General features: G+C 62.3%; 2 protein-coding genes across 3 annotated transcripts in view; one reads left to right on the top strand and one right to left on the bottom strand.

Moving 5' to 3' along the window:
• The window catches only part of Fam131c (family with sequence similarity 131 member C), an 18,689-nt gene extending 16,398 nt beyond the window's left edge, over nt 1–2,291 (top strand). The window contains exons 7-8 of the mRNA XM_010614265.2: nt 42–173; nt 1,195–2,291. Coding sequence (XP_010612567.1) covers nt 42–173; nt 1,195–1,541 — 479 coding nt within the window. The 3' untranslated portion in view covers nt 1,542–2,291. The remainder of the gene's footprint in view (nt 1–41; nt 174–1,194) is intronic.
• A 77-nt stretch (nt 2,292–2,368) lies between these two features.
• The window catches only part of Clcnka (chloride voltage-gated channel Ka), a 10,160-nt gene continuing 3,033 nt past the window's right edge, over nt 2,369–9,495 (bottom strand). Inside the window, exons 1-15 of one of the 2 annotated variants that reach the window (XM_010614168.2) lie at nt 9,433–9,489; nt 9,274–9,352; nt 8,596–8,721; nt 8,302–8,386; nt 8,109–8,210; nt 7,936–8,020; nt 7,624–7,797; nt 7,092–7,161; nt 6,861–6,971; nt 6,359–6,572; nt 5,481–5,614; nt 3,940–4,028; nt 3,748–3,831; nt 2,915–3,023; nt 2,369–2,748 (exon numbers count right to left, since the gene is read on the bottom strand). In XM_010614168.2, coding sequence (XP_010612470.1) covers nt 2,468–2,748; nt 2,915–3,023; nt 3,748–3,831; nt 3,940–4,028; nt 5,481–5,614; nt 6,359–6,572; nt 6,861–6,971; nt 7,092–7,161; nt 7,624–7,797; nt 7,936–8,020; nt 8,109–8,210; nt 8,302–8,386; nt 8,596–8,721; nt 9,274–9,352; nt 9,433–9,486 — 1,797 coding nt within the window. In that variant the 5' untranslated portion in view covers nt 9,487–9,489 and the 3' untranslated portion in view covers nt 2,369–2,467. Of the gene's footprint in view, nt 2,749–2,914; nt 3,024–3,747; nt 3,832–3,939; nt 4,029–5,480; nt 5,615–6,358; nt 6,573–6,860; nt 6,972–7,091; nt 7,162–7,623; nt 7,798–7,935; nt 8,021–8,108; nt 8,211–8,301; nt 8,387–8,595; nt 8,722–9,273; nt 9,353–9,432 lie in introns of both variants that reach the window. The other variant, XM_033767527.1, reaches the window with a different exon arrangement.

The raw sequence follows: 9,495 nt of genomic DNA, 5'->3' as shown, positions 1-9,495 counted from the left end.
CTCCGAGGCGCAGAGCCCTCTCCAGCCGTGTCCGCACTGAGCTGGGTCTCGCTGTCCCCCAGGGGTGGCCGAGCAGTTCGCCATCACGGAGGCCACTCTGAGCGCCTGGTCTTCGCAGGACGCCGAGGAGCTGCGTCCTGAGGACAGCCCCCGGGACCCCGTCCCGCTCCAGGGTACGCCCCGGGTGCGGCGGACCCCACGCCTTTCCTCCCCTTCTGCTGTGAAGCGGGCTGCCATCCCGGAGCAGAATACTGTACCGATCACTGCCTGTGAGCTCGTCTCCGTGGCCCCAGGACAGCCCTAGGAACAGGTCCTGTTTTCCCCGCTGTACAGATAGGGAACCTCGGGCACTAAGAGATTCAGAAATCACCCCAGAAGCCGGGCGTGGTGGCGCACGCCTGTCATCCCAGCCCTCGGGAGGCTGAGGCAGGAGGATCGCTGCGAGTTCGAGACCAGCCTGGGCTACATAGTCAGTTCCAGGTCAGTCTCAACTATGTAGTGAGAACCTGTCTCCAAAAAAAAAAGAAAACAAAGAAATCACCCCAGACTGAGCCAGAGGCATCAGTGCCAGGATCTGGAGTTACCACCAGGCACAACTTCCTCCCTCCTGCCCTTACCTCTTTCCTTCTGTCTGCCCTCCCTTCCCTTTCTTTTTTCCAGTACTGGGATTGAACCCAAGTCCTTCACACTGAGCTACATCCCCAGCATTTTTTTTTTTTTGAGACAAGTTCTCATTAAGTCATTGAACTGTCCAAGCTGGACTTGAGTTTGTGACGCTCCTGCCTCAGCCTCCCAGAGTGCTAGGATTACAAGCATGTGCCACCGTACCCAGCTAACCCACCTCCTTTCTCCTTTCTAGGACCCAAGTTACTACGCGGGGAGTCAGCAAGCCTGAGGCTTGGGTGGGGCCCCTCTTTAGTTACCTCACCGCTCCCCTTCTGACGGGGGGAGGGGCAGGCCGAGGGCCGCAGCGTCCCAGTTGTCATCGTGCCGCCTCTCTGCAGCCTGCCCCACTGCTCTGCTCCCTGACAGAGAGGAGAATGGCTCAGAGAGGTTCTCTGACTTGCCCATGGTCACCCGGCTCAGAACTAGCAGGAAGGGAGCAGCCCCGTACCCCTTGTTCTCCTCCCAGCCCCGAGAAGTCCAGGAGAGGCAGCGGGACTCCGTCCTCTCCCACACCCCTTTGCCTTCCAGACCTGGAGAGCAGCTACCTTCCCGACAGCCTTTTGAGCGGCCCCTTGCCAGACGACAGCTTACTGGCCTTCTCGTCCGCTGGCCTCTCCCCTGACGGCTGGCCCTCTCCCCAAGAGCCCCCCGCCACCCTCCTGGCCTTCTCGTCCCCTGGCCTCTCCCCTGACGGCTGGCCCTCTCCCGAAGAGCCCCCCATCACGGCTGCCAGCCTGCAGCACCCCAGCCCTGAGCAGCAGCAGCGCAGGCGGCTGCCTGGAGGCCCAGGGCCCGAAGGCCAGGACCCTCTGCAGGGCTCCCTACCCTCAGTGGACAGTGGCTCCCTCTCGGAGGACGAGGTGTTCTACAACTGAGCCAGCCAGGGTGCAGCGCCCACCCACACCTCACTGGGCCCGGCAGGACCCCCATGCACAGGACCCCGGGACTGGGCCTCTGGGGCCTGTGGACAGGCACCCTCCCTGGACCACTCGTGCCTCGTGGGCCCGCCCACAGTGGGAGCGTAACCCCTTCTCTCCTGGCCTGTGGGCCCCTCCCTCTGGGGCTCCCATTCTCCTGAGCTCCAGAACTGCAGTCACCAGGGCAACGGTCCCCACGGGAGCTGCCAGACAGGTCCCCAGGCAGAAGACAGACCATGGAAGGGACCAGGAGTCCCCACGAATGGGGCCTGGGGACCTGCCTGGGTCCAGCTCAGCCCCTCCTGTGTGCCTGGCCCATCAAAGGTGGGTGGCCTCTTCTGGTAGCTAAGCACCCACTGGGGCTCTGTCCTTAAAGTGTCTGTCTGTCCCTCACCCTCTGGACCAGCTTCCTTGGTGCCCAGATCCCTACCCCAGGGAGCCTCTTCCTTCCTCTCCTTGCGCCCCTCAACTCCCCCTGGGTTCTCTGGTGATTAAAGTGGTGGCTATGTCCTGATGAATCTGACCTGGTCTCTGCTGGGGAAGGCGTCCTCAGTACTAGGAGGACAGACATACATCCCCCCACGGGGGGAGGGCCATGGGGCTGCCCAAGGCCCGTGGGCACCCCGAGAAGCCACACCCTGGGACCCCACTTTACCACCGAGGCAGGAGGGCTGGAGCAACGTGACAGCTTCATAAACCCTGGTGGAGACCACTCCCCACACCTCCCCTCCAGGGAATGGGGCAGTAGGAGGAGACCAGGGAGGGCCGGAGCCGAGGGCCAGGTCCACACAGTGCAGACAGGGATGCCGGTGGCTCTGGGATCGGCTTTATTTGTGGAGTTTTGGGGTGGGGATGAACAACACCAGAGGGCACCGGGGCTGCCCTCATGGGCCGCTATTCACGGCTTTGGTGGCCACACCCTGAGTACCCAGTTTCCTGCTGTATCGGGACTTGTCCTTCAGGGCAGTAACTGGTGTCCCCCAGGGATGGGACACAGGGACGCAGGACTGGGGGTCCTCCCCCGCGTGGCTGGGGCGTAGCTGGTGGAGGGAGGCGCCTGTGGTGAGGAAGAGGCAAGGTCGGTGTCGCCGGGGCTCCAGGTCCCGGCTCGTCCAGCTCACTTCGGGGCTGCTGGGTTTGTCAGGCTGGAAATCGCCCTCTTCAACTACAGCGGAGAAAGGAGTCAGAGAGGAGGAGACGGGGCTGGCAGTCTCTAGAGCCCAGAGAACCGCGGGCTGGCTATCGGGGGGCTCATCAGAGCCCTACACGGCCCCCACTCGGACTGGGAGGAGCTGCCCCCTCTGCCCCTTCTCGCCCCGCCCTCGAGGTACCTCCACCCAGGACACGAAGCCCACGGCTCTGCCCCGCGACGTCACGAAGAGGGACTGAAGGTTCAACAGCTCGAACAGGTTGTGCGCCTGGAGGGGTGATCAGGAGGCGCTAGAGGGCAGGGAGCGCCCCTCCGCCTGCTCTGCTCGGGTCTCTGCCGGGAACACCCCACCGCCACCCCCGCAGGGCAGGAGGGAAGACGGGGATGGGGCCTGCGATGTCCAGTGTGGCCGCTAGGGGCCGCCAGAGCCCACTCGAGGAGCAGGGTCCGGCCTTGGGTGGGAAGGTCTGGTCCCCAGCCTCGGCGCGACTGGGCGTCCACCCTGCCACCCTCAAGTTCCCGCGGCTCCGCTCCTGCCCTTCCCTTACCTCAGGGGCCGGGCTCTGTCCCGGGGAGTTAAGTAATTAGCCGACTACACAGAATATGGGGTACCGAAAATTGAATTCCACAGGTTCCTCGATGAGATAATTGGGGGGGGCTAGGGATTGAATCCAGAGCCCGAAACCACTGAGCTACATTCTCAGCCCATTTTATTTATTTTGAGACAGGGTCTCACTAAGTCACTCGAACTTGTGATCCTGCCTCAGCCTCCCTAGTAGCTGGGATCAGAGGCTTGTACCACCTAGCCCAGCTGAGTGATGCTTTTAGCCACCCAGAGGCTCAGCTCCCTGAGCCCTCACTTCCCGAGTCCACATCACAGCCCCGGCAGGGAGGGATGGACAGGTAGGAGCCGCAGTGCCCACCCAGCCAGCTCAGGGGAAAGGGTGACGGGCAGCGGAGCTGGAGCGTGCGTTTCCATCACCTTGGCCAAGGCCACCCTCTGCTCCCCCTTACCTGATGCAGCGTGGTGTCTGGGGCCAGCTGCAGGGTCACTGGTGTGGTGGGACAGCCCCCAGCCAGGATGTCCTGGAGCTGCCGCTGGGGTGCAGGGCAACAGAGGAAGCTGGGCCAGCTCCCTCCAGCCAGGCCGCCCTCTGAGCCACCACTCCCTCTCCCCGCCACCCCACGGCTCTCTCCAAGACCCACCTGCTGTCCCCGAGCCCACGAAGATGGCCCAGCCAGGAGGGACTGCACCAGCTGGGCCCTGCACACTGTGCCCACGAGGATCTGAGACTCTGGCGGGCAGAGAGAGAGAGGCGGGTTATGGAGGAGGATTTCGAGTTTCCCCAGGCACTGACTGTGTGCCGAGAGCGGTGCCCATGTCTCTGCGGGAGGCTGGAGTCCGTGCCAACCTTTCCCACCTATCTTCCAGGAGAGGAAGCCTCACGGTCCCGGCTCATGCTACCCTGGGGCAGCTCGGGGGTGTGGGTTTGGAAGGTCCGGCTTGGTGTCTTTACCTCCTGTGCAGTAAAATAAAAGCCTGGGGCTGGGCTGGGTGCATCTCCCAGGACAGCGGTTGAGTAGCACTCGGGAGGCCCAGGTTCCACCCTGGCTCCACAAACACCTGACACTAAGCGAGTTCACTAAGCCCCTCCTGGCCTTCTGTAACAAACAAAACTATGTCTTGGGTGGGTGGTGGCCACCTGGTGGGGCTGGCTGAGACCTCTGAATTTTGTCTTTGAACTCAATTCTTTGTTTGAAGAGGTGAAATCTCTCGGGGTCACCCACGTGCAAAATCTGTCTGTGTAGGTGGCCGGCTCTGCTGCACGCAGCCCAGGGAGTAAGAAGCACCTGACACAGGCAGGGCTGCTGGTAAACCTGAACAGTATCGAGGACACTGCCTTTCATGGAGCTTTAGTGATGTCACCACCGTCGTGCCACTCACGAGTGGCGTTATTCTTCCTAGGGCGTCTGCAGGGGTGACCTGTGCGGTTGTGTAACTTCCTTGCTGCATAGGATGCCTCCCAAGGGCACACAGGGACCAAACTCCAGGCAGGCTGTGGTTGTCACGTGTGTGCCCTGCCTCATTTGCACAAGGGGACACATGGGCCGACAGCGGCTCTGACAGGGCAGGAAGGGTCCTCTGGTTAGGTCCTTCCTTGAGTTTTAGCTAACGCACCCTCCCCTCAGTACAGGGCATTGAACCCAAGACCTCTGCACTGAGCTACATACCTATCCCTTCTTATTTATTTGTTTATATATTTTTTTGAGACTCACTAAATTACCAGCTTTGGGCTGAAATTTGCCATCCTCCTGCCTCAGCCTCTCAGAGTGCCGGCATGACAGGTGTAAGCCACCGTGCCCAGCTGATGTGTGTCTTGTAACCATGGCAATACTCTTGTCATGGCAACAGGGGACGGCAGAGGGCCTGGGGAAACTTCTGGAAGACCCTCGCGGTGACCCTCATCAACCTTCCCGAAGTCACAAGCACACCAGACCTGGTTCCTGGACTACCAGGAGCCTTCACGGTGCCTCACATGCTCGCTCTGGTCTCCTTTAAACATGTCAGCCCACCCCCATAAGGTGGCTCTTGTGTCCGCCTCACTAACGAAACAACAGAAACTTAAAGGGGCAAATGGATCTGCCCAGTGCCATGCAGCTAAGCCAGGGCCAGGATCCAGACCCAGACTCAATGCCCTGCTTCTCCTTGCTGGCCCGCCCTGGCCCCCCATCCTCCTGCTGGGCACCTGCGCTCTCCACCAGGGGGAACTCGGCCACGTCCGTGGAGGTCACGACCTCAACCACCTCCTCCAGCGGCGCGTCCTTGGCCAGTGTGGTGATGGGGCTCTTCATGAAGTGCCCCACGTTCACGGGGTGGGAGCTGCGGCAGAGGGAGCCCTGGTCAGGCCCTGGGGCCTGGGGAAGTCAGCGCCGGGGTGGAGCAGGGTCCTCGCCAGCCTGGGGAATCGGCTGGAGCAGGCCCCGGGACCCTCCGGGGCGGGCAGGGATTGAAGGGTCCAGGCTGAGCGAGCCCCAGGACCCCACAGTCAGAAGGAGCCTGGGGGACCTCACCGAGGGCCCAGGCCTGAACCCCAGGCCACAGGCCCCGCCCCGGCCCCGGCCCAGCTGTTCCTGATTCATCCCATCACCGCCTTCCTGGGAAAACTCCACTGGGAGAAAGGTTACACAGCAAAGTCAAATCAGAGCAACTCTGAAGTCTGAAAAGCTCCAGGTGAGCACCTACATCTCACAGGTGGGGAAATGAGGTGTGGGGCTGGGCCTTGGCCAGAGCCCTCAGAGCCTCTGGCCCCACCTCTCTGGGGACAGGAGTGGAGCTGTTTGGGTCCCACACGGTCCAGGGAGACCCTCAACGCCTCCATTCTAGCTCCACCGCAGCACCCCAAATGCGGCATGGACAGCAGAGCAGGAGGGGCAGGGGGACCCCCAAAGCTGGTGCTGGCTCTCTGCTGTCCTTGTGAGCTGCAGCCTGTGCCAGGAAGCAGGCCACTGGGGAGTACGGGGACCAGAGGACATCACGGCCAAGGTCAGCCTCTGTGGCGTAACTTCTGGGGCCTCCACCTCCAACCCTCCAGACTCGAGCATCCCGAATGCTGCAGCGGCTCACCCAAGGCAGCGGCCTCGAATCCAGGGCAGGTAAGGCAGATTCTTGACGATGATGGTGCCGTCGTAGAAGGACGGTTGGCAGCTCTGGGTGATGGCGTTGGCCGCCAGCACGCACATCAGCACGGGCAGCCCGTGCACGATCTGGCCAGTCAGCTCAAAGGCCAGCAGCGCCGTGGAGATGGTGTGGGTCACCGCCCCTGAGAAGGCCGCAGCCCCTGCGGGAATGGAGGCGGGGCGGGGCGGGCAGCTCAGGCCAGAAGGGCTCAACTGGCACAGCTAGGACCGGGCTGGGATGGGAAGCCCCAGAGAACCGACGCTGGACACTGCTGGGCATGGTGAGCTGGGAGGGACAGGACAGGCTCCAAGGGGGATCTTGGGCGGTGCAGGGAAGGGACAGGCTCTGGGAACAGGGAGAGCCACTCCATGCCTTGCGGAGCCTCTAGCTGACTGTCCAGGTGCAGCCCAAGGTGTGCCCGCCTGCTCAGCACCGGCCCTGAACTCACCAGCCAGGGCATAGCTTCCGGGCATGATGGGGTTGATGACGCCTCCAGCCACAATGCCCTCTGGGAAGGCGACAGACAGGGCCTCCCCCAAGAGGCGCCCGATGGCAGCTCCTGACACAGACTCAGTGAAGGGAAGCAGCGTTCCCGAGGGAGGGAGGGTTGGGCTGGGATCCGTGCCCCATCCCTGCACCCGGAACCTCTCGGACCCTCAGCACCCGGGGCTCAGCTCACCGTAGATGAATATGGGCAAGAAATACCCAGCGGGGATGGGGACTGTGGTGGCCAGAATCAGCATCCAGAACTGGGCAGGCAGAAGGCAGAGGTTAGAGACAGCAGTAACTACCCTTTTTATTTTTATTTTGTTTGTTTGTTTGTTTTTTGTACCGGGGATCGAACTCGGGACCTTGTGCTTGTGAGGCAGGCGGTGGAACCACTGAGCTAAATCACTGACCTATTTTTCTGGTTTTTTGACACAGGGTCTCACTATGTAGTTCAGGCTCTCCTTGAACTCACTACATAACCCAGGCTGGCCTTGAACTTGTGGCAATCCTCTTGCCTCAGCCTCCCGAGTGCTGGGATTATAGGCTTGTGCCACCAAGCCCAGATAATTTATTTGAAAAATGAGGAGTCTGAGGCTTCAAGAGCTAAAGCCACTTGTCTGGGACCTCAACAGGCAGGGCGCAGAGCAGGCAGTGAGGGTGGCAGGGCCTGGCGAGGCGCCACTCCCAAGGAGGCAGCCCGCTGCCCAGAACAAGAGACCCACCCTCATGAGGAGGAAGAAGGCCAGCGTCCCAAAGACAGTGAACTCCGGCTGGTACCAGTCCAGCCACAGGTTCTTGGGGTCCAGCTCTCCGGGCCAGGGTGGGGACGAGCTCCGGGTGGCCAGCGCCCAGGAGTTGTTGTCAAGCAGGGCGTCCAAGTGCTGGCCCATGGACAGCTGCAGCAGGGCAGGCAGCTGTCCGGCAGCCCCCCATCTCCAGCCCACCTCTCCTTGAGGGGTGTCTCAGAGACGGAGACAACACGTAAAAGGGGCAGCAGAGGGGCCCACTCCTGCTCCCACTCACAACCCCCTTACCCGAGAAGCGAAGAATCGGCCCACGCCAGGCGGGTAGGTGATGGAGGCCAGCACCAGGGCCGCCAGGGCCGAGTACAACGGCTTGCTGGGGCAGAGAGGTGCTGGTGAGCACCAGCGCACCACCCCTCGCCCGGGCCCCTGGGGTTTGGGGGTCCCAAGAGGCCCCGGTGCACCTGGTGGCCAGCAGTTTGGCGGTGAACCGGTTGGTCTTGACGAAGCCCAGGAAGGTGCGCTGACAGAAGAGGTAGGCACAGCCCATGATACCACAGATGCCCCTGGGCACAGGGAGGGCAGTGAGTTAGCCCCACCCCCGACGGGGCCTGAGGAGCCCCCACCCCGAGCTGGGCTTGGGGGAACCCTGCTCACCCCAGAGCCACAAAAAAGAAGATTTCGGGCAGGTCGAAAGGCACCTCCACCGGGAAGCTGGTCTTGAAGAGGACCGTGATAGTCTCTGGGGGACAGGGAGCGTGGGCGTCCGAGCCCGGGTGCGGACCGGGCCAGGACAGCGCCCCAAATACTTGCAGGGTTCAAGGCCCCCCAGCCCGCCCTACTCTCCAGCCCTGCAAGCTGGGAGTCAGGAGTCCGGAGGAGGGAGGAGGAGGAGGGCAGGTGGAGGCAGAGGAAGGAGGGAGGCGGGGAGGCGGGGAGAAGGGGCCTCACCCTCCTCGCTGCTGAAGACGGACAGCAGGCGGAACACGAAGGCGCCGCAGGTGGCAGCGAAGAAGCCCCTCCAGTAGTCCCAGACGGAGAAGTGGGAGGACATGACCTCAATGCTGAACAGGACGCCTGCGGGCCGGGGTCACCTCCCTGAGTTTTTCTGACCTGCTCTCCCGGGGCCCAGGCAGCCAGGGCCTCCTGTCTGCCTGGTCCTAGGCTGAAGTGGGAAAGGTCCTGCCCGAGCCCTGGGTGAGGGGAGCCCGGACTCTCTTCAGTGCTAAGGACTGAGCCCAGGGCCTTCACACAGAGCTACATCCCAGCCCTTCTTGTATTTTCCATTTCACTAAATTGCCTAAACTGGACTTGAATTTGTGATCCTCCTGCCTCAGCCTCCTAGAGTGCTGGGATTACAGGCGTGCACCACCACAGGGGCAATTATGACCCCGATCTGCGGAAACTAGGCTCAGAGAAGTAAGCTCACTGGCCATGGTCACATGGTGGGAACTGGATTTCAAACTCATAGCTGTCTAGCGTCCTCCCGAACACACCTGCCCCCTGCCGGACTAGTCCCGGCGCCCCCTCTTGTCCCCTCAGCTGAGCAGGGAGCCGCGGGTCAGTCCACAAGCCAGGCAGGGCAGGGCCAGGGAGCCCCAGGGACGCAGGGCCAAGGAGGGGTCTCACCGCTGAAGGGGGCTGCAAAGACCGTGGCCACGCCCACCGCCGCGCCGGCCGCCAGCATTTCGTTTTGTTTGCTCTTGTTCTGCGGAGGTGCAGGTCGCCGCTCAGAGGCGGCCGCTCTTTCTTCTCCCACCCATCCCTCCAGGCGTCCGAGCCCCTCACCTCAGGCTCCCCGATGGTCCTGGCACGCAAGCGGCCCAGGTAGGCAGCAATCATCACACTCAG

This window comes from Fukomys damarensis, unplaced genomic scaffold (assembly GCF_012274545.1).
Source record: "Fukomys damarensis isolate Sample0158 unplaced genomic scaffold, DMR_v1.0_HiC HiC_scaffold_23, whole genome shotgun sequence".
NCBI lineage: Eukaryota > Metazoa > Chordata > Mammalia > Rodentia > Bathyergidae > Fukomys > Fukomys damarensis.
The sequence above is the reverse complement of the archived record's forward strand: the minus strand, read 5'-3'. Positions and strand labels throughout refer to the sequence as shown.